Source organism: Oncorhynchus gorbuscha, linkage group LG16, assembly GCF_021184085.1.
Source record: "Oncorhynchus gorbuscha isolate QuinsamMale2020 ecotype Even-year linkage group LG16, OgorEven_v1.0, whole genome shotgun sequence".
Classification (NCBI taxonomy): domain Eukaryota; kingdom Metazoa; phylum Chordata; class Actinopteri; order Salmoniformes; family Salmonidae; genus Oncorhynchus; species Oncorhynchus gorbuscha.
This window is the reverse complement of record NC_060188.1, coordinates 82,082,186-82,106,632: the sequence shown is the minus strand read 5'-3', so window position 1 is coordinate 82,106,632 and position 24,447 is coordinate 82,082,186. Positions and strand designations below refer to the sequence as shown.

General features: G+C 43.7%; 1 protein-coding gene and 1 long non-coding RNA gene across 4 annotated transcripts; one reads left to right on the top strand and one right to left on the bottom strand.

Annotated features, from left to right (window-relative positions):
• Positions 1 to 1,792: 1,792 nt before the first annotated feature.
• LOC124000826 lies at positions 1,793 to 9,565 on the bottom strand. 2 transcript variants are annotated; one of them, XR_006832665.1, is made up of 3 exons: positions 8,657 to 9,565; positions 8,130 to 8,209; positions 1,793 to 1,840 (listed from the first exon to the last, which is right to left on the bottom strand). It is a non-coding gene; the product is annotated as an uncharacterized LOC124000826 (long non-coding RNA). The 2 variants fall into 2 exon arrangements; XR_006832664.1 differs by having other exon boundaries at positions 1,807 to 2,052.
• A 65-nt stretch (positions 9,566 to 9,630) lies between these two features.
• LOC124000825 (beta-1,3-galactosyl-O-glycosyl-glycoprotein beta-1,6-N-acetylglucosaminyltransferase 4-like) lies at positions 9,631 to 14,745 on the top strand. Of its 2 annotated transcripts, none has more exons than XM_046307460.1 (2): positions 9,631 to 9,904; positions 12,591 to 14,745. In XM_046307460.1, the coding sequence occupies exons 1-2, from the start codon at positions 9,888 to 9,890 to the stop codon at positions 13,921 to 13,923; spliced, it is 1,350 nt and encodes a 449-aa protein (XP_046163416.1). In that variant the 5' UTR covers positions 9,631 to 9,887; the 3' UTR covers positions 13,924 to 14,745. The 2 variants fall into 2 exon arrangements, with proteins under 2 accessions (XP_046163416.1, XP_046163417.1); XM_046307461.1 differs by having other exon boundaries at positions 9,633 to 10,013.
• Positions 14,746 to 24,447: the final 9,702 nt, after the last annotated feature.

The following is a 24,447-nucleotide window of genomic DNA, read 5'->3' as shown; positions in this document are numbered from 1 at the left end:
TACCTGTATTAATGGCACCTGTTTGAACTTATCAATATAAAAGCACCTGTCCACAACTACTTCCTCATCTGATGATGAGAAAAGTAGCTGATGTAATGCAGGTTGTAGGGTGGTTGGTAACTGGACATCAGTTTAAATATATGTTCCATTTCACCTTTATTTCACCAGGCAGGTGGATCCACGTCTGGTGTTGGGCAGAAGCCCTGGCTCATGCAGAACAGGAGCAGAGTTACAGGGAACAGGGTAGGAGACGGGGTAGGAGACAGACGGAAACAATCAAACACAGGTTACACTTTACTGTGAGAAAATGTGATGATTAGTGCAGTGTTATAAATGGGATATGTACTTTAAGACTTTTGGAAGGTATAGCCTACCTTATATCAAATCTGATTTGTCACATACACATGGTTAGCAGATGTTAATGCGAGTGTAGCGAAATGCTTGTCCGTCTAGTTCTAACAATGCAGTAATAACCAACGAGTAATATAACCTAACAATTCCACAACCTTACACACACACACACACACACACACACACACACACACACACACACACACACACACACACACACACACACACACACACACACACACACACACACACACACACACACACACACACACACACACACACACACACACACACACACACGTGTAAAGGGATAAAGAATATGTACATAAAGATATGAATGAGGGATGGTACAGGACGGCATAGGCAAGATGCAGTAGATTGTATCGAGTATAGTATATACATATGAGATGAGTAATGTAGGGTATGTAAACATTATATTAAGTGGCATTGTTTAAAGTGGCTAGTGATTAATTTTTTACATCAATTTCCATCAATTCCCATTATTAAAGTGAGCTGGAGTTTAGTCAGTATGTTGGCAGCAGCTACTCCATGTTAGTGATGGCTGTTTAACAGTCTGATGGCCTTGAGAAAGAAGCTGTTTTTCAGTCTCTCGGTCCCTGCTTTGATGCACCTGTACTAACCTCGCCTTCTGGATGATAGCGGGGTGAACAGGCAGTGGTTCGGGTGGTTGTTGTCCTTGATCTTTTTGGCCTTCCTGTGACATCGGGTGGTGTAGGTGTCCTGGAGGTCAGGTAGTTTGCACCCGGTGATGCGTTGTGCAGATCTCACTACCCTCTGGAAAGACTTCCGGTTATGGGCGGAGCAGCTGCCATACCAGGCGGTGATACAGCCCGACAGGATGCTCTCGATTGTGCATCTGTAAAAGTTTGAGTGTTTTTGGCGACAAGCCAAATTTCTTCAGCCTCCTGAGGTTGTCCGTGATGTGTACACATGCTGTCTGTGTGGGTGGACCAATTCAGTTTGTTCATGATGTGTACGCCGAGGAACTTAAAATGTACTTCCCTCTCCACTACTGTCCCGTCGATGTGGATAGGGGGGGGTTCTCCCTCTGCTGTTTCCTGAAGCCTACGATAATCTCCTTTGTTTTGTTGACATTGTGTGAGGTTATTTTCCTGACACCACACTCAGAGGGCCCTCACCTCCTCCCTGTAGGCCGTCTCGTCGTTGTTGGTAATCAAGCCTACAATTGCAGTGTCGTTTGCAAACTTGATTATTGAGTTGGAGGCGTGCATGGCCACGCAGTCGTGGGTGAACAGGGAGTACAGGAGAGGGCTGAGAATGCACCCTTGTGGGGACCCAGTGTTGAGGATCAGCGGGGTGGAGATGTTGTTGCCTACCCTCACCACCTGGGGGCGGGTACTATGGTGTTAAATGCTGAGCTGTAATCGACAAACAGCATTCTTAAATAAGTATTCCTCTTGTCCAGATGTGTTAGGGCAGTGTGCTGGCGATTGCGTCATCTGTGGACCTATTGGGGCAAAGAGCAAATTGGAGTGGGTCTAGGGTGGAGGTGATATGGTCCTTGACTAGTCTCTTAAAGCACTTCATGATGACGTAAGTTAGTGCTACAGGGCCGTAGTCATTTAGCTCAGTTACCTTAGCTTTCTTGAGAACAGCAACAATGGTGGCCCTCTTGAAGCATGTGGGGATGCGATTGTCTGTAAACACACTAGAGGTCGACTAGAGGTCGACCGATTAAGCGGAATTGCCGATTAATTAGTGCCGACTTAAAGTTTTCATAACAATCGGAAATCAGTATTTTTGGACACCGATTTGGGAGATTTTAAAATATTTTACACCTTTATTTAACTAGGCAAGTCAGTTAAGAACACATTCTTATTTTCAATGACTGCCTAGGAACGGTGGGTTAACTGCCTTGTTCAAGGGCAGAACAGATTTTTACCTGGTCAGCTCGGGGATTCAATCTTGCAACCTTACAGTTAACTAGTCCAATGCTCTAACCACCTGCCTCTCATTGCACTCCACGAGGAGACTGCCTGTTACGCGAATGCAGTACGAAGCCAAGGTAAGTTGCTAGCTAGCATTAAACTGTTTTTTATAAGATAAATCAATCATAATCACTAGTTAACTACACATGGTTGATGATATTACTAGTTTATCTAGCGTGTCCTGCGTTGCATATAATTGATGCAACGCAGGGGGGATGATTTAACAAAAGGGCATTTGCGAAAGAAGCACAATAGTTGCACGACTGTACCTAACCATAAACACCCATGCCTTTCTTAAAGTAAATACAGAAGTATATATTTTTAATCCTGCATATTTAGCTAAAAGAAATCCAGGTTAGCAGGCAATATTAACCAGGTGAAATTGTGTCACTTCTCTTGCGTTCATTGCATGCAGAGTCAGTGTATATGCGATAATAATAAACATTTTGTTTTCGAAATGATAGTTTCCGGATTCGACCATATTAATGACAAGGCTTATATTTCTGTGTGTTATTATGTTATAATTAAGTCTACGATTTTATATTTGATAGAGCAGTCCGACTGCGCGATTGTAGGCAGCAGCAGGCTCGTAAGCATTCATTCAAACAGCACTTTTGTGCGTTTTGCCAGCAGCTCTTCACTGTGCTTCAAGCATTGCGCTGTTTATGACTTCAAGCCTATCAGGGTTGCGCGCCAATAGCGTTTCAAACACCACTCGCTCTGAGACTTGGCGTAGTTGTTCCCCTTGCTCTGCATGGGAAACGCTGCTTCGAGTATGGCTGTTGTCGATGTGTTCCTCGTTCGAGCCCAGGTAGGAGCGAGGAGAGGGACGGAAGCTGTACTGTTACTGGCAATACTAAAGTGCCTATAAGAACATCCAATAGTCAAAGGTATATGGAATACAAATGGTATAGAGAGAAATAGTCCTATAAATACTATATTAACTACAACCTAAAAACCTCTTACCTTGGAATGTTGAAGTCTCATGTTAAAAGGAACCACCAGCTTTCATATGTTCTCATGTTCTGAGCAAGGAACTTAAACATTAGCTTTTTTTATGGCACATATTGCACTTTTACTTTCTTCTCCAACTTTGTTTTTGCATTATTTAAACCAAATTGAACATGTTTCATTATTTATTTGAGGCTAAATAGATTTGTATTGATGTATTAAGTTAAAATAAGTGTTCATTCAGTGTTGTTTTAATTGTCATTATTACAAATAAAATAAAAATAGTCTGGGCAGAACAGAGTTTGGAGCGAGTGGTCGCATCGGCACTTCGCTCCCGCAGGTAGTATAACTTTTTCATTACATTTCATTATATTTCATTATAGCACAACGGTTTGATTTGTCTAATCTTAGCAATTTCTTCTGAGCTAGCTACATAGCCGTCTTTGTATCAAAGACAATTGCGTAATTATCGTATTTCGCCGTCCTAACGTAGTCTTCACTAGCCAGCTAGCTAACGTCCACTGATTAGCTACACTGGGAAAACTATTACACTCAACTGAACGACTTGATTAGTGTAGTGTTAGCTAGCTACATAGCTGTCTTTGCTGTCTTCGTATCTTCGTTCCAAGATAATTGTGTTGTTTAGGTTTAGAGTGTCTAGTCTTAGAGTGATTATCTTAATTTACCGAGGTTAGCTAGCCAGCTATTTGTCGTCCTTAACGTAGGAGACTCTGCTAGCTAGCCAACAGCTAGCCAACGTCTTCTGAATAGAACTCAACAACCCGGTCGCATTCACAGGTAGTATCACATTTTCATTTCATTTCATTACAGTACAACGGTTTGATTTGTTTGATCGTAGCTAGCTACATAGCTAGCTACATAGCCGTCTTTGTATCAAAGATAATTGTGTAGTCTAGAGCGATTTTCTAGGTTAGCTAGCCAGCTATTGTCGTTCTTTTAACGCAACGTAACGTAAACACTACTAGCTAGCCAGCTAGCCCCCGAATAGCAGCACTGTAGAAACTATTACACTCAACGGAACGACTTGATTAGTGTAGTGTCAACAACGCACCCACTGCCAGCTAGCCTACTTCAGCAGTACTGTATCATTTTAATCATTTTAGTCAATAAGATTCTTGCTACGTAGCTTAACTTTCTGAACATTCGAGACGTGTAGTCCACTTGTCATTCCAATCTCCTTTGCATTAGCGTAGCCTCTTCTGTAGCCTGTCAACTATGTGTCTGTTTATCCCTGTTCTCTCCTCTCTGCACAGACCATAAACGCTCCACACCGCGTGGCCGCGGCCACCCTAATCTGGTGGTCCCAGCGCGCACGACCCACGTGGAGTTCCAGGTCTCCGGTAGCCTCTGGAACTGCCGATCTGCGGTCAACAAGGCAGAGTTCATCTCAGCCTATGCCTCCCTCCAGTCCCTCGACTTCTTGGCACTAACGGAAACATGGATCACCACAGACAACACTGCTACTCCTACTGCTCTCTCTTCGTCCACCCACGTGTTCTCGCACACACCGAGAGCTTCTGGTCAGCGGGGTGGTGGCACCGGGATCCTCATCTCTCCCAAGTGGTCATTCTCTCTTTCTCCCCTTACCCATCTGTCTATCGCCTCCTTTGAATTCCATGCTGTCACAGTTACCAGCCCTTTCAAGCTTAACATCCTTATCATTTATCGCCCTCCAGGTTCCCTCGGAGAGTTCATCAATGAGCTTGATGCCTTGATAAGCTCCTTTCCTGAGGACGGCTCACCTCTCACAGTTCTGGGCGACTTTAACCTCCCCACGTCTACCTTTGACTCATTCCTCTCTGCCTCCTTTCCACTTCTCTCCTCTTTTGACCTCACCCTCTCACCTTCCCCCCCTACTCACAAGGCAGGCAATACGCTCGACCTCATCTTTACTAGATGCTGTTCTTCCACTAACCTCATTGCAACTCCCCTCCAAGTCTCCGACCACTACCTTGTATCCTTTTCCCTCTCGCTCTCATCCAACACCTCCCACACTGCCCCTACTCTGATGGTATCGCGCCGTCCCAACCTTCGCTCTCTCTCCCCCGCTACTCTCTCCTCTTCCATCCTATCATCTCTTCCCTCCGCTCAAACCTTCAACCCATCTCCTGATTCTGCCTCCTCAACCCTCCTCTCCTCCCTCTCTGCATCCTTTGACTCTCTATGTCCCCTATCTTCCAGGCCGGCTCGGTCCTCCCCTCCCGCTCCGTGGCTCGATGACTCATTGCGAGCTCACAGAACAGGGCTCCGGGCAGCCGAGCGGAAATGGAGGAAAACTGGCCTCCCTGCGGACCTGGCATCCTTTCACTCCCTCCTCTCTACATTTTCCTCCTCGGTCTCTGCTGCTAAAGCCACTTTCTACCACGCTAAATTCCAAGCATCTGCCTCTAACCCTAGGAAGCTCTTTGCCACCTTCTCCTCCCTCTTGAATCCTCCCCCCCCCTCCCTCTCTGCAGACGACTTCGTCAACCATTTTGAAAAGAAGGTCGACGACATCGGATCCTCGTTTGCTAAGTCAAACGACACCGCTGGTTCTGCTCACACTGCCCTACCCTGTGCTCTGACCTCTTTCTCCCCTCTCTCTCCAGATGAAATCTCGCGTCTTGTGACGGCCGGCCGCCCAACAACCTGCCCGCTTGACCCTATCCCCTCCCCTCTTCTCCAGACCATTTCCGGAGACCTTCTCCCTTACCTCACCTCGCTCATCAACTCATCACTGACCGCTGGCTACGTCCCTTCAGTCTTCAAGAGAGCGAGAGTTGCACCCCCTTCTGAAAAAACCTACACTCGATCCCTCCGATGTCAACAATTACAGACCAGTATCCCTTCTTTCTTTTCTCTCCAAAACGCTTGAACGTGCCGTCCTTGGCCAGCTCTCCCTGAATGACCTTCTTGATCCAAATCAGTCAGGTTTCAAGACTAGTCATTCAACTGAGACTGCTCTCCTCTGTATCACGGAGGCGCTCCGCACTGCTAAAGCTAACTCTCTCTCCTCTGCTCTCATCCTTCTAGATCTATCGGCTGCCTTCGATACTGTGAACCATCAGATCCTCCTCTCCACCCTCTCCGAGTTGGGCATCTCCGGCGCGGCCCACGCTTGGATTGCGTCCTACCTGACAGGTCGCTCCTACCAGGTGACGTGGCGAGAATCTGTCTCCTCACCACGCGCTCTCACCACTGGTGTCCCCCAGGGCTCTGTTCTAGGCCCTCTCCTATTCTCGCTATACACCAAGTCACTTGGCTCTGTCATAACCTCACATGGTCTCTCCTATCATTGCTATGCAGACGACACACAACTAATCTTCTCCTTTCCCCCTTCTGATGACCAGGTGGCGAATCGCATCTCTGCATGTCTGGCAGACATATCAGTGTGGATGACGGATCACCACCCCAAGCTGAACCTCGGCAAGACGGAGCTGCTCTTCCTCCCGGGGAAGGACTGCCCGTTCCATGATCTCGCCATCACGGTTGACAACTCCATTGTGTCCTCCTCCCAGAGCGCTAAGAACCTTGGTGTGATCCTGGACAACACCCTGTCGTTCTCAAACAACATCAAGGCGGTGGCCCGTTCCTGTAGGTTCATGCTCTACAACATCCGCAGAGTACGACCCTGCCTCACACAGGAAGCGGCGCAGGTCCTAATCCAGGCACTTGTCATCTCCCGTCTGGATTACTGCAACTCGCTGTTGGCTGGGCTCCCTGCCTGTGCCATTAAACCCCTTCAACTCATCCAGAACGCCGCAGCCCGTCTGGTGTTCAACCTTCCCAAGTTCTCTCACGTCACCCCGCTCATCCGTTCTCTCCACTGGCTTCCAGTTGAAGCTCGCATCCGCTACAAGACCGTGGTGCTTGCCTACGGAGCTGTGAGGGGAACGGCACCTCAGTACCTCCAGGCTATGATCAGGCCCTACACCCAAACAAGGGCACTGCGTTCATCCACCTCTGGCCTGCTCGCCTCCCTACCACTGAGGAAGTACAGCTCCCGCTCAGCCCAGTCAAAACTGTTCGCTGCTCTGGCCCCCTAATGGTGGAACAAACACCCTCACGACGCCAGGACAGCGGAGTCAATCACCACCTTCCGGAGACACCTGAAACCCCACCTCTTTAAGGAATACCTAGGATAGGATAAGTATCCCCCCCCCCTTTAAGATTTAGATGCACTATTGTAAAGTGACTGTTCCACTGGATGTCATAAGGTGAATGCACAAATTTGTAAGTCGCTCTGGATAAGAGCGTCTGCTAAATGACTTAAATGTAAATGTAAAATTAATCGGTATTTTTTTGGTCCTCCAATAGTCGATGTCAGCGTTGAAAAATCATTATCGGTCGACCTCTAAAACACACCAACCAGCTGGTCTGCGCATGCTCTGAGGACACGGCCGGAGATGCCATCTGGGCCTGCAGCCTTGTGAGGGTTAACACGCTTAAATGTTTTACTCACGTTGGCTACAGTGAATGAGAGCCCGCTGGTTTTGTTAGCGGGCCATGTCAGTGGCACTGTATTGTCCTCAAAGCAAGCAATATATCAAATCAAATGTATTTATATAGCCCTTCGTACATCAGCTGATATCTCAAAGTGCTGTACAGAAACCCAGCCTAAAACCCCAAACAGCAAGCAATGCAGGTGTAGAAGCAAGATACACGACTGTGATTATGATCGGAGATAACTATCTTGGTAGATAATGCGGTCGGCATTTGATTGTGAGGAATTCTCAGTCAGGTGAACAAAAGCACTTGAGTTCCTGTAGGTTGTTAAGATCACACCACATCTAGTTAATCATAAAGAAACCATTACAAAACAACTTATCAGGGCAAAATTTGAATTGGGACACTTACCGATCATGTGCCATGGTGAAACAACTTTGATGAGCTTCAACTCCAGGGTCAACTTCTGGCAGGCTAAACAGGGTACTGACCTTTTAAGCAAAAAGTGACTAATTGAAACATTGTGTGCTCTGATATGACGACAACACTATTTGGCTGGCGAACACCATTTGGCTTGACCGGTCTCAACATAGTGTTCTAACTAGACAGCCACTATAGTGTGCAGAACCATAAACCAATCAGCATTAAGTACTGCACAGCATTAAGTTATGTTGGGAACATTGACAAAATAGCTGATGCATCAAAAGTTACATGGTTTAAAATGAATAAAATTGTGGAAGCCACAGCTTCAGCAGTGGGGTAAAGTACTTCAATTTAAATGGTGTAAGACACTAAAAATAGCCCATGTCTCAATCAATTCTGTCATGTCAGAGCATTGCCGCCAGAAAAGGTTTCGCGAGGCGGCATTTGCCACAGCATTTTTCAATCACCATAAAACAAGTGCCATTTTATTTATATAGATTCGTCAACTCACGCACAATGTATATGTCTTTCACATCGGAGTGCTGCTGCAGGCTCTTTTCCTGTTGCGCGGGCCGGGCACAACATGCAAGTCGAGCTTGCCACTTTCCTCCGGTATTTATTTAGCAAGCATGATAACAAATCACTCCCGACAGACATGCAAAAACTCTTACATAAATGTAGCAGCCTAAATTTAGACAAAAAACACCTGATTAAACTTATCAAGGGGTTGATGATTACCTGACAAGTAGAATCAGGTGCGCCTGTTGGTGGTCCTGGAGGACCGGAGTTGATCAAGCCTACTATGCGCCCTGTCCTTCTGGCAAGTGTAAATTAAGCGGAAATATTGTATATTTAGCCTATAGCCCATTTGTATGTGAGAAAATGTGAATTATATCACATTTGGTTTATATTCAAACCTCGCCGGACTAAGCTACCTAGACATTTTCTATCAAAATTAGTAACTGCAATTAATCAATATACACAATAGCGCAGACTGAGTAAAGGTTTTGTTAGGCCTGCAGCAGCATAGCGCAGGACTACACGACGTAAATCTGCATGAAGCAAGCTCAGCCCTCGGAGTTTTATTGCCCAATCATATTGTGTATAGGCACCCCCCTAGTCCTCCTTTAAACAAGTAAAAGGTTGATGCAGTTTGACAAGGTTTTCATTCTCCCCAAGGCCATGACATTTTCCAGGAGTTTTGAAGAAATCATGTGACCTGATTAGAAAAACGTCGCTCTCATTATAGCCTATATTAAACAGTTTCACAATAAATTAACCACGTCATACCATATAAGGTCCAGAGTTTTGCCTGGTTAAGTTACCAGATCAGGAAAACTCCCCTGGCACCAGATAAACTGTCAATTCTCCCATGCATGACTGATTTTTACCATGAAAGAACCACAGCAATTTACTACGCATTGCATAATGTAATTGTAATAGTCATGCACATCCCCAGCCTAACCAAACCTCCCCTCCCTACTTCCTTCATTCCTTCCTCTCTCTTTCGTGAAAAGGAAACTTCACTCGGTCTTTATTGCTTCCGTGAAAAGGAAACTTCACTCCGCGTGCTCTGTGTGTAAAGAGAGAAATATATAGCACGGCGCATAATTTCAACGTGATGGGACATTCATTGAAGACAGAGCTCTGCAATGAACTTCATCCTTGACAACAACACATTGGTGTGGTATCAGGGGTTACCGAACACCGAACAACAGTCTGTGGAATAAGACTTTGGAGAAATTGATGACAAGTTTACAGACGTGAGTGGGATTGTAGCAGCAGCAAGAGCAAAGGACACATACATACTTTTCGATTGACCTTGGTCTAAAATGGTTGAAGAGAAAAGTATTTTTTATCACTCCAAGTAATGTAAGTCAATTATGCTGGTGCAAAGAGAAATGTAGTTCACGTGAAATCTTGTAATTCACTGTGAAAATAGTTTATAGCTTTTACATGGTGACCACAAATAACGTTCCCATCCAGTTTTTATGCGAGTAAAGTCATACATATTGTCATAGAAACTGTTCTGTTAAATAACAAATGTGACTGCCTATTCCGGTCTTGACACATGCGCTCTAGCCAACAGCTCGCAGATAAAGTGCACGTAGGTTATGACAAGATTATATTTGTCAAACGGCAGTCAAACATCGATCATCATGTCACCAGAATAAGATCCTCGATATTTATTGGAAAACAGCACCAAGCTCATCACTGTACTTTCACCACCCTGTGAAGTAAACCCTCGTTTCATCTGTAGCCTAATAAACGGTATGGTTTCCTGAGTCCTACTGGAGGACCACACCCCATATCATCGTGTGACTCCATGTGTACTTCAATATGATGGTTATTATATACATATGTGCATAAAGGCATTTCCACCAATATCCCACCATTGTAAAAACGAACATATTTTCGGCATTTATAAAATTGTACCGAAAATGTCCTGTTTCCATTACAGCTGTGCAGAATTTTTTTTATACAGTATGATTTTACCGCCATAACTGGTTGGAGTCGTTTCTATTGTAGTAATTTTACTAAATTGAATAAACTGCATTTATCCTCAAGGGCAATAATTTCACTCAATTCGTGCAAATATGTACACAAAGTATTTCGACAGATTTCGTGTGTCTTTATGTGGCTTAATTAGTTTGAAATCACACGCACACACACACGTGTGTGACTTCATACATAGGGGAAGAAAAAATGTAAAACCAAACTTTGGAACCATCTTTTGAAAGTTAATTGAGCAATGCATTTTGGTCAATGGTGTTCTACACTATCATTTAGAAAAACAAACGTTTATTCTTTCAGTGAAATACTGAACCGCTCCGCATTTTATCGAACGGGCGAAAACCTTCAATGTTATGTCATAATTATGTAAAATTCGCAACGAGCCAGGCTGCCCAAACTGTTGCATATACCCTGACTCTGCATGCAATGAACGCAAGAGAGACACAATTTCCCTAGTTAATAATGCCTTGTAACATGAATTTCTTAACTAAATATGCAGGTTCAAAAAAATACTTGTGTATTTATTTTAAGAAAGGCATTGATGTTTAGGTCAATTTGTGCAAAAATTGTGTTTTTGTGAATGTGCTTTTGTTATATCACCCTTGACGAAGTTGAAGTATATGGGGCGGCAGGGTAGCTTAGTGGTTATAGCGTTGGACTAGTAACCGGAAGGTTGTGAGTTCAACCCCCCCAGCTGACAAGGTACAAATCTGTCGTTCTGCCCCTGAACAGGCAGTTAACCCACTGTTCCCAGGCCGTCACTGAAAATAAGAATTTGTTCTTAACTGATTTGCCTGGTTAAATAAAGGTAATTTAATAGGCACCGCATTGATTATATGCAACGCAGGACAAGCTAGTTAACCTAGTAATATCATCAATCATGTTGTTTTTTAAAGATAGCTAGCAATTTACCATGGCTCCTTGCATCCACAACATCCTTTTGACGCTGCACTCGCGTAACAGGTGGTTTGCCACAATTTCCTCATGTAATCTGCCATAATCGGCGTCCATAACGGCAGATTACCTCAACCTGCGTGGCAGGTTCCCGCGCTTCAGCAGGGGTGACCGGTCCGCTCCTGATCCTCGGGTTCGTTCCCTTTGTCAGCATCCTGCGGCTGTAGCCACGCGTCGGGGAAGGGGTACTGTCACGTATATTCCCTCTCCGGCCTCTAGGTCATCAGGCTGCGGATTATCCCGCACACCTGTCACCATCGTCAAGCGCACCAGCGCCACATGACACTCACCATCATCTCCTTGATTATCTTCCCGATATCTTTCACTCCCAGGTGTTATTGACTCTGTTTCATGTCGGTGCGTTTTTGTGTTTTGCGTTTTATTGTTCTGTTTATTTATTAAAACACACACTCCCTGTACTTGCTTCTTGACTCTCAGCGCACTCGCTACAACTGTACACTAACATGACAAAACAGAAACCATAGCTACTCTAATTGAACCTATATGGACACATAGTGTGTAATAGCCTAAGTGATTATTAGAAGAAAGGAATAAAGCATACTGAACTAGAGCTGCACCACTGTCATTAGCTAAACAGTTGCTAAATGACTTAAATGTAAATGTAATGTATAGCTATCAATGTGTGCTCTATGGGTTCACAGCTCTTTTCTTATCTCTGACCCTAACTTTCATTTCATGTCCACATCTTGGCTCAACCCTAATCCTAGCCATAGCCCTGTGAAACTCATCTTTTTCCATCGACTGCAATGTATTTGGTATTTGGGGTATCTAATTAGGAACCCCATTAGCCGCTTCAATTGACCTAAGCAAAGTCAATGGGTTGATTCCTAACTTTTTGCAAAATGTGAGATGACGTTTTCCTGTGATATCATATTGACTTTACAGAGCAAGGTGATTATACAGATCAAATAACTAGCTATCTAGTTATTTATTAACTATTATTCTTTTGTCTCACCACAGAATGAAAATTAGATGTGTTTTTCCAAGCAGACTGCGGAAGAAGCAATTTATTTCTTCATTATCGTCGCTGCTGGTGATCTGTGCCTTGCTGCTGCTCTGCCTAAAGGTCACCATTAAAAACAGTGTGACTATTGAACAGTACGGAACTACCGCAGGCTACGATGACGTCGAGCCTCCCCACAGCTACAACATTGACTGCAATGCCATCTACAACATGGATCCGGCCGAGGTGGGGAAGTCACTGGTCTTCAGAAAACAAGGGGTGGTGTGGGAGCAGGATGAGAGCTTGATCAACCTGACCTCTAACTGCCCACGCTACCTCCGCTCCCGGGGCTATGGCACCGTCCAGGTGTCCGAGGAGGAGGAGGCCTTTCCACTGGCTTACTCCCTGGTGGTCCACAAATCTGCCTTCATGGTGGACAAGATCCTCCGGGCCATCTACACCCCTAACAATATCTACTGTATCCACTACGACCTGAAGTCATCAGAACTGTTCAAAGAGGCCATGGAGGGTCTGGCCCGCTGTCTGCCCAACGTCTTTATCGCCTCTAAGCTGGAGACAGTGATGTACGCCAGCATTAGCCGCCTCAAAGCCGACCTTAACTGCCTGTCTGACCTCATGGGGTCAGAGGTCAAGTGGAGGTATGTCATCAACCTGTGCGGTCAGGACTTTCCCTTGCGCTCCAACATAGAGCTGGTGGCCGACCTGAAGAAGCTCCAGGGGGGTAATATGATGGAGACGAGTCGTCCAAGCAAATACAAGAAGCAGCGTTTCTCCTTCCACCACAAGCTGCAGGACGCCGCCTTTGAGTACATCCAGATGCCAGTGAAAACCGACAAGGCCAAGGAGCCTCCCCCACGCGGCATCCAGATGTTCATTGGCAGTGCCTACTTCGTGCTCTCGTGGGAGTTTGTAGCGTATGTGAACACGTCTACACTGGCTAGGGATTTCCTGGTGTGGTCGAACGACACCTACTCCCCAGACGAACACTTCTGGGCCACTCTGACACGGGTGCCGGGCGTGCCGGGCGAGGTGCCCCGGGCCCAGGCCGACATCACAGACCTAATGAGCAAGACCAGGCTGGTGAAGTGGAGTTACCTGGAGGGACCACTTTACCCAACATGCACAGGGAAACATGTCCGCAGTGTGTGTATCTATGGGGCTGGGGAGCTGTACTGGCTCATGAACTACGGCAGCTGGTTCGCCAATAAGGTGGACCCCAAAGTTGACCCAGTCCTTATCCAGTGTCTGGAGGAGAAATTAGTGGAGAAACAGAGACTCTTGGTCAAGGCTAAGAAGTCAAAACCAAAGACTCCCTCCTCTGGAAAATGAATGAATGATGAATGATGAATGAATGATTGATTGATTAATAATAGCTTGATTCATGTTGGAATATGGACTACTGTAATTACAGCACCATTTTAGTTTTTTTAGTTTTTTTTACAGTTTTTGTGTGTGACTTGATTATGTCAGAAACTTAATTGAGGTGTGCTTTAAGGTACTAATGAAAGATGAAGTGGAATGCTGGATGAGAGACTCTGTCGGGTCTCTGGGTTAGAGTTAAACTATTGTTTTGCACCTTGATACTTGACGTGAGGAATGTTTGCCATAGCCTGACTTGAATGTGATATGGATCGGGTAACATAACCAGGGCATAACCTCTGCTCACAGGGTGAAAGCCTGTGTCAACCAGTGTATAATGACTATGTATATTTAACTAATACCCACTGGGCACAAACTGGTTGAGTCAAATCAAAATGTAAATTTATTTGTCACATACACATGGTTAGCAGATGTTATTGCGAGTGTAGCGAAATGTTGTTTCCACGTAATTTCAATCAAATTGCGTTGAACCAACATAGAATAGACGTTGAATTGACATCTGTGCCCAGTGGGTACTGACAGACAGGCGTGAATGATTATGGCGACTCTGTGCACATGCACAGCCAGACAGAACAGATGATATGCAGCCTTGTTAAATGCTGTAGCCTATTCACTGTGAGAACATTTTGGCCAAAGTAAAATGTTTAGACTGGTGATTTCTAAAGTGATTTCTCTGTTTCTCAAAGCAATACTCAATCCAGATGTTGTTTTAATGATTTAAATGAAAGAGTATTTTGTAAGAGATAAATAAATGTGAGAAAAAAAAGCGGGGCAGAGACATAGAAAGTGTTTTTTATTCCGAAGGAGGAGTTTACTTTTGACTCCAGATTGTGGTCAAAGACCACATGTTGTCCTCTCACATCCCATGTTAGAAGGGGACATGCAGATCCGTATCATGACTACCTCTCAAGCCCATAAAATAATTGTGAATATTGGTGCAACAAGCTCTGCTTTGCTCTTTATCTATCTTAGTATCATCTGTCACATACCCAAACGTCAGGACGTTTCGCATAAATAAACCCCTAGTTTATTTAATAGTGAATGTACCCACATGATAATGTAGTATAATGAGTATTTAATGGGGAATCAGAGGGTAAACAGGGGAAAGGTCAGCTCTGGATCAATAGTTTCCACCACACTTAACAGCTGCCTAAAATTGCCTTTACAAACAGAGTAAAGCCAATAATGATCACACATGAACACTCCTATTAGAAGTGAAACAGACTTTTTATACCAGGTTTTGAAATTGAGAAACTCCATGGCAGTAGAGTTTCAGAAATTATTAAAAAAAAAATGAAATCAACCTATTGTGAAAACATTGTAATAAGCACACAATGACTAGGGAAGGTAGCAGACATTTTGGTTCTTGTGTTTTACTTGTCTTTGAATAAAAGTTGGATTTTAACTGGTCATACTGTATATTCAAAAACCTTTACTACTCAGATTAGAAAAGAGTTTTACTACTAAGACTTTTACTACTCAGATTAGAGGGATTTAGTGAGGCTAACTCACTGAAAGTTATTATAATGTCTGCCAGTGTTTGTGTTAGGCATTGGCATCTCCATACAATGTTAATTAGTTATGTTACGTTCCTCAGCAAGAATGCCAAAAATGTTCCTCAAACAGAAGGCGGAACTAACAAAGAGTCACTGACAACAAACAAATCGAAACAGATGGGGTTTTAGGACAGGTTCTGAAAGACAATTGTGGGGGTGTCCACTGAATGTTGACTAGCAACAACAACGGGGACCTAAAAGACACCCACCATGAGTACCCACTAAATTGACCCAATAAGAGGCCAACAAAAACAAAAACCCACACCAAACTTAAAGACAGGAAGCAAACCAAAAAGTGGAGCTACATGAGAGCTACAGTCTGGGTACCAGCCTTTTAAGCTAACATTCCACTCCTGCAAATAACAGGAGTGGCAAGGAGTAGAATGTAATAGCTAAACAGAGACAGCAATCAGGCTAAGATGACCTGGGTCGTTACACAAAATTAGACCCTTTTTGGTAGTGTAACTTGGTAAAAAAAAAACGTATATGATTTATTTCACCAAATTGTTATATTCTGTCATGAAGAGTACATGTTCAAATAAATTTAAAAAACATGTTTTCCCATTCCTTAAATATTAAATGAATATAGTAAGTGAAAATAAAGTAACAGGGTTGACCATAACAGGGTTGATGATTTCATCTTAAATCATCCAGAAATCCCCCTGTGACAGGGGAAGCTTGTTGTGTGCAACAGGGAGATTCAATTGAATGCAGGTATTTATGGGTAACAGGGTTGAAGTGTTATTTCTCGGCTCACTCATTTTTCACACACAAAACACCAGAAAATGTCCAGAAAGAGTAGATCCAGCCTGCTTTTACTCTATGATTTTACTATTAGATGTTCTGTTTCTTAAAAAAGAACATTTAAAAATAAATTGTTCCACCATATTTGTATTTATTATGGATCCCCATTAGCTGCTGCCAATGTTACGGTGTGTGTCTGCATGTGTCTGTGCCTATGTATATGTTGCTTCACAGTCACCGCTGTTCCGTAAGGTGTATTTTATCTGTTTTTAAAATAACATTTTACTGCTTGCATCAGTCACTTGATGTGGAATAGAGTTCCATGTAGTCATAGTCTGTTCTGGACTTGGGGACTGTGAAGAGACCTCTTGTGGCATGTCTTGTGGGGTATGCATGGTTGTCCGAGCTGTGCGCCATTAGTTCAAACAGACAGCTTGGTGCATTCAACATGTCAATACCTCTCATAAATACAAGTAGTGATGAAGTCGATCTCTCCTCCATTTTGAGCCCGGAGAGATTGACATGCATATTATTAATACATCCAAGAGCCAGCCATGCTGCCCTGTTCTGAGCCAAAAAGTCTATTTTTTGGCACCTGACTACACCACTGAACAGGTGCGACAAAACTAGGGACTGTTGGACCTGCCTTGTTGATAGTGTTAAGAAGGTAGTGTAACGGTTTTCTTCTGGTGAGGCAGACCAAAATGCAGCGTGGTTGTTATTCATTGTACTTTAATAAAGAAACGCCTCTTTCCTTGACATCATGGGTGAAAATCAAAATAAATCAGCCAAGACCTCAGAACAAAAATTGTAGACCTCCACAAGTCTGGTTTATCCTTGAGAGCAATTTCCAAATGCCTGAAGGTACCCCGTTCATCTGTACAAACAATAGTACGCAAGTATAAATGCCATGGGACCACGCAGCCGTCATACCACTCAGGAAGGAGACGCTTTCTGTCTCCTAGAGATTAACGTACTTTGGTGTGAAAAGTGCAAATCAATTTCAGAACAACAGCAAAGGGCCTTGTGAAGATGCTGGAAGAAACAGGTACAAAAGTTTCTATATCCACAGTAAATTGAGTCCTATATCGACTTAAACTGAAAGGCCGCTCAGCAAGGAAGAAGCCACTGCTCCAAAACCGCCATAAAAAAATCCAGACTATGGTTTGCAACTGCACATTGGGACACATATTTTACTTTATGAGAAATGTCCTCTGGTCTGATGAAACAAAAATAGAACTGTTTGGCCATAATGACCATCGTTATGTTGGGAGGAAAACGGGGGAGGCTTGCAAGCTGAAGAACACCATCCCAACCGTCAAGAACGTGGGTGGCAGCATCATGTTGTGGGGTGCTTTGCTGCAGGAGGGACTGGTCCACTTCACAAAATAGATGGCATCATGAGGGAGGGGAAATTATGTGGATATATTGAAGCAACAGCTCAAGACATCAGTCAGGAAGTTAAAGCTTTGTAACAAATGGTTCTTCCAAATGGACAATGACCCCAAGCATACTTCCAAAGTTGTGGCAAAATGGCTTAAGGACAAGTTATTGGACTGGCATCACAAAGCCCTGACCTCAATTCGTTAGAAAATGTGTGGGCAGAACTGAAAAAGTGTGTGCGAGCAAGGAGGCCTTACAACCCTGACTCAGTTAAATTCACCCAACTTATTGCGGGAAGCTTGTGGAAGGCTACCCAAAACGTTTGGCCCAAGTTAAACAACTTAAAGGCAATGCTACCAAATACTAATTGAGTGTATGTAAACTTCTGACCCACTGGGAATGTGATGAAAGAAATAAGAGCCGAAATAAATAATTCTGTCTACTATTCTGACATTTCACATTCTTAAAACAAGTGGTGATCCTAACTGGCTTAAGACATGGAATTTTTACTTTGATTAAATGTCAGGAATTGTGAAAAACTGAGTTGAGTTTAAATGTAGTTGGTTAAGGTGTATGTAAACTTCTGACTTCAACTGTATATTGTTGCGTCATCTGTATACATAGGCACACCGGCTTTACTCATAGCAAGTGGCATGTTGTTAGTGAAGTTTGAAAAAGTAAGGGGCCTCTACAACTGCCCTGGGAAATTCCTGATTCTACCTGGATTATGTAGGAGAGGCTTCCATTAAAGGATAAGAGCGTCTGCTAAATGACTTAAATGTAAATGTAAATGTAAACACCTTCTGTGTTCTGTTAGACAGGTAACTCTTTATCCACAATATAGCAGGGGGTGTAAATCCATAGCACAGGTTTTTTTTAGACTATGATGTCAACAAAACAGCCCTCACAATTATTTTATAATAAATTTCTCTCAGACAATCATCAGTCATTTGTGTAATTACTGTGCTTGTTGAATGTTCTTCCCTATAAGTGTGCTGAAAGTTGGTTGTCAATTTGTTTCCTGTGAAATAGCATTGTATTTGGTCAAACGCACTTTTTTCCTAAAGTTAACTACGGGTTGGTAGCAGGCTGATTGGTCGGCTATTTGAGCCATTAAAGAGGGCTTTACTATTCTTAGGTAGTGGAATGACTGTAGCTTCCCTCCAAGTCTGAGGGCACACACTCTCTAGTAGGCTTCATTTCAATATGTGGCAAATAGGAGTGGCAATATTGTTTGCTATTTTCCTCAGTAATTTTCCATCCAAGTTGTCAGGCCCCAGTGGCTTGTCATTGTTGATAGACAACAACAAAAAATTCACCTCTTCCACACTGACTTTATGGAATTCAAAATTACAATGCTAGTCTTTCATAATTTGGTCCGATATGCTTGGATGTGTTGTGTCAGCGTTTGTTGCTGGCATGTCATGCCTAAGTTTGCTAATCTTCCCGATTAAAAAAAATCATTAAAGTAGTTGGCAATATCGTTTTTTCAGCCGGACTTATTTGCCATTCCTTTTGCCTCTCTCAACCATACATTTTTTTAAATTCCTCATCAATCCATGGGGATTTAACAGTTTTTACAGTCATTTTCTTAATTGGTACATGTTTATTAGTAACTGGAATAAGCAATCGTAAATGTGTGAAGTTTGTTTCCTCCTTATAATACACCACGGACCAAAATAGGATCAATACATAATGATTTCATTCCTGTACTGTTTGTAACTACCCTGGTAGGTTGACTGATAACCTGAACCAGGTTGTAGATACTGGTTACAGTTTGGAGCTTTTTCTTGAGTGGGCTGCTTGATGAAAGCCAGTCAATATTTGAATCACCCAGAAAATATATCTCTCTGTTGATGTCACATACATCATCAAGCATTTCACACACATTATCCAGATACTGACTGTTAGCACTTGGTGGTCTATAGCAGCTTCCCACCAGAATGAGCTTAAGGTGAGGCAGATGAACCTGTAGCCATATTATTTCAACAGGCCTTAACATGAGACCCTCTCTAATCTTTATAGGAATGTGGTTCTGAATATAAACAGCAACACCTCCACCACTGGCTTTTCTATATTTTCTGTAAATGTTATAACCTTGTATTGCTACCACTGTAAAGGTATTATCTAAGTGAGTTTCAGAGATGTCATTTGATACTAGCAAATTATTGATTTCATGAACCTTGTTCCTTAAGCAACATATGTTAACGTGGGCTATTTTGAGTACTTTTCTTCTGGGATGTTTACTTGTTTTCATTGCTTTACTGGAAAGCTTGGCAGAAGTAGATATGCTCATGTTATTTGTGTTAGTGCAGGGTGAGCTGCACACAGTGGACCTCCTCCTAGGGCACACTGGCATAGTGCAAACAGTATAAATCTGGTTCATAGGCACAGGATTACTGCATACAATAACTGTAGGATCAGCAGAGGCATTCAGGGCAGTTAGAGGGACATAAATTAGGTTACTTACAACGCCCCTAGGACAATGTACATCTGCTGAAGCTTTATGACAATACAGCGACACAATGGTAGGGATTAGTTGAGCTGGGCTTGGGTCATTGATAAGTCATTGTCTAAACGCAGCCTTATTGTGCTGTGAAAGGATCCAGGAAACCAAATGATTTGGGTGGATCCCATCCTCCTTATAAAACGTGTTTTTTTCTCAAAAGGTATGGAAATTGTCAACAAAGGTTACACCCATTGAGCTGCAATAATCATGTAGCCAGTTGTGAAGAGAAAGAATCCTGCTAAAGCATTCAGTGCTGCGATTCAGAGATGGCAGAGGGCCAGATATGGTGGGTCTTTTGTTAGTGTTTAGCAGAGAGTCAATCAACTCTTTAAAATCCAGTATCAACTGTGCAGAACTGCCCTTCATAATGTCATTAAACCCAGATGGACTACGACAGAATCGATTTCCATGTCCTGGTGTAGTACATCCGGGAGCAGCTTAGTAATGTCATTTACTCGAGCTCCGGGATAGGACATTGTTTTTGCACCAGGAACGGTTACATTTCTTACCATAGAACTACCCAATATCATGGCTGGCGAGAAGGACGAGGAAATCCGCCCAATCCCATGCTTCACAGGATTTGGAGAACCCTTAATGGACAGGCGAGAGGCAGAATAACTTGAGCCCATTTCTCCCAGCACCTGGTGTAGGCCTCCGACAGATGGAGAAGCTCTGCTCGATCCAGAGCAGGGATGGAAGGTTGCAGACGTCGAACCTGGAAGTCGTAGGATTAGGCACTGCGGACGCAGACACAAGCATCCCCAGCAGCGAATGTTGCATGTAACGGGTGGTGGTGTAACAGTTTTCCATGTGGTCTATATTAAAGGGCACTTCATTTAAAATAACAGGCTTTTAAAATTCAATTTCTACTTAAAATATCTTCAGTTTGAGAAGAATTTGGTTTGAATAGCTAGGTTATAATATCTAAACATGATCAGGGGACAAAAGGAGAGGGGAGCTTAGAGGCAGAAGAGAGGGAGAGAAGGAGCAGAGAGGGAAGAGGAGGAGCAGAGAGGGAAGAGGGGGAGAGAGAGGGGTGCTTAGAGGAGGAAGAGTGGAGCTTAGAGGAGGAAGAGTGGAGCTTAGAGGAGGAAGAGTGGAGCTTAGAGGAGGAAGAGTGGAGCTTAGAGAAGGAAGAGTGGAGCTTAGAGATGGAAGAGTGGAGTTTAGAGGAGGAAGAGAGGAGCTTGAGGAGGAAGAGAGGGAGAGAGGAGCTTAGAGGAGGAAGAGTGGAGCTTAGAGGAGGAAGAGAGGGAGAGAGGAGCTTAGAGGAGGAAGAGTGGAGCTTAGAGGAGGACGAGAGGGAGAGAGGAGCTTAGAGGAGGAAGAGTGGAGCTTAGAGGAGGAAGAGAGGGAGAGCGGAGCTTAGAGGAAGAGAGGGAGAGAGGAGCTTAGAGGAAGAGAGGGAGAGAGGAGCTTAGAGGAGGAAGAGTGGAGCTTAGAGAAGGAAGAGTGGAGCTTAGAGAAGGAAGAGTGGATCTTAGAGGAGGAAGAGTGGAGCTTAGAGGAGGGAGAGAGGAGCTTAGAGGGGAAGAGATGAGCTTAGAGGGGAAGAGAGGGAGAGCGAATGAGCTTAGAGGAGGGAGAGAGGAGCTTAGAGGAGGGAGAGAGGAACTTAGAGGAGGGAGAGCGGAGCTTAGAGGAGGGAGAGCGGAGCTTAGAGGAGGGAGAGCGGAGCTTAGTCGAGGGAGAGTGGAGTTTAGAGGAGGGAGAGAGGAGCTTAGAGGAGGGAGAGAGGAGCTTAGAGGAGGGAGAGTGGAGCTTAGAGGAGGGAGAGCGGAGCTTAGAGGAGGGAGAGTGGAGCTTAGAGGAGGAAGAGAGGAGCTTAGAGGAGGGAGAGAGGAGCTTAGAGGAGGGAGAGAGGAGCTTAGAGGGGAAGAGAGGGAGAGCAAATGAGCTTAGAGGAGGGAGAGCGGAGCTTAGAGGAGGGAGAGAGGAGCTTAGAGGAGGGAGAGAGGAGCTTACAGGAAGAAGAGATAGAGAAGGAGCAGAGGAGTGGGAGATAGAGGGAGAGAGTGTACCCGGGCTAGTCAGATGCTTATCACAAATTCCATTGATGTTTGGGGATGTCCAGGTGAGGCACAGAGGCAGGCTGGCAGTAAGAGGACACTCCCTCTTCACCCTGCATTAATCTACTGTGTGTGTATGTGGGTATGTACGCACGTCTGATGCAATCTCTCTCATGTGATCTCTCGCACATGTGCGTGAAGGAGAGATAGAATGTTTTGTTTTGTCAGGCAACATGTTCCTCTAACCTGACAGACTGAAATGGAGCAGAGCAGGATTCAGGATGCAGGATTCAGGATTCAGGATGCAGGATGCAGGATTCAGGATGCAGGATTCAGGATTCAGGATGGAGGATTCAGGACGCATTCAGAAGAATGTAGGATGCACATGAAGCCGATGGAGGGAAATGGTGAGATGGGAGCAGGAGAGACTTCAAGGCTTGTGTGTGTTTTTTTAAAATAGTCACCATTTTGGGTGTAACGGTTCATCAAACCCATGGTTTGGTAAGTATTGCGGTTTTGGGGTCATGGTTCGCTTTCAGTACAGCGGAAAATTAAATGCTTGGTGTTGTCTGGTGTTTTTAATTTGTTTTATTGAACCTTTATTGAACTAGGCAAGTCAGTTAAGAACAAATTCTTATTTACAATTACGGCCTACACCGGCCAAACCCTGACAACGCTGGGCCAATTGTGCGCCGCCCTATGGGACTCCCCATCACGGTCGGTTGTGATACAACCTGAATGTGACAGGAATGCTATGTTTGGACTCTCAAGTTTCCACTCTGACGCTGCATTTGTAACCATGCGGTATGAGGGAATTTACCAGTTGAAAAGTCGTAAATACCAGTTGGATGCATTACTGTGATTTGAACTCGTTGAGAAACGCTGATTGGCTAATGTCCAACAAGCTGCGTCAACCATAAAGTAAACAAATGATAGAGTTCAAAAACCACAACAATAGATTGTTGATGCATTTATTGTCGAAAATGCTTATAGATGCCATTTCTGTAGTAAGTGATGTTAGATTTCACCATGTGGGAAAAGTGGGTGCTCAGAATGTTAGATGAGTTCCCCACTAGTAAGAGGGACCTTAAAGTGGATTTTTCCTAGTCGTATGTGGTAAATTCCCAATTCCCACTTGGTTACGAACACATCATGACAATGGTTCCTTCTGTGCCAGATGCATGTTTGTGACTGTCATAAAGGGGTCATCTGTAGCATGCTACATCTCCCACTCCTGGCTACTGTGATGGGCTGTCGCAGTCTGGCAAGATGACGGAAGTGGATGCCGGGGTTGAATGGAGTAGCGCGTTGAGCAAAGTTGGTGTTGATGACAACAGTAGTGTCAAAGAATGGAACAAAAAGGAAATGATCTCAAATTGGAGTGGAGGAGAGGTCTTGGGATCATTTGTTTCTTGTTGGTATGCGTTTGTTGATTTAAGGATGCATATCTGGGAGACCAGTTTGAGGTGTTGAAGATGGGAAAAGTGGAATTTATTAGAGCAACAAGAATGGTCGTACTCTGATTAATTGTGTTTCTGAAGAACAGAGGAAGATTGCAGATTAAGTTCTGTTGTTTATTGATAAAGATCTACCTGAAGCTGTAAGAGCTGTAAGAGCTGTTGTTCCCAAACTATTGCAGTTAACAACTGTAAAGGATTTGGCCATGTTTCAAGTGTGTGAAGATGTATGGAGTAAAATGAAGAATGATGTGTGGAAGGGCGATGGTGTTGCAAGTGCGTCATTCTATGAAAATGGTGGCTTTTTGAACAGCCAACTTTTACAAATTGCTATTCTTTTTTTAAAATCAAAACTTAGTCCGATTATAGTTACACCCCTTAACATTATAAATCAACATAAATGGCAGCCTAACATATTTTAATATTTTTACTACATTACATTAAAACAAATGCTTGTGCTGCCTTTTTGTCACTGGTGTTACCTATATTTCAGATGACAATACAGGCTTTCTAGAATGTCATTTCAGTCTTTCATTTGCATATATAATAAAAGACAGAAAGGGTTTATGGTAATACAAAAAAATGGTTTGGATTGGTAGTAATTGACTTTAAACATGCATCTGTAAAATTCTATTGTCTGACATTTTTCCATTTACACTGTTTTTTTTGTAACACAAATAATTGAGGTTGAGTCATCAAAATCAAAATTGAATGATCGTATCCTTAAACTGTTTACTAATGAATGTATCAACAGTTAGGTAGATACAAAAAACATATTCAATCAAATTGGCCAACTCTGAAGGCAGAACACCAAC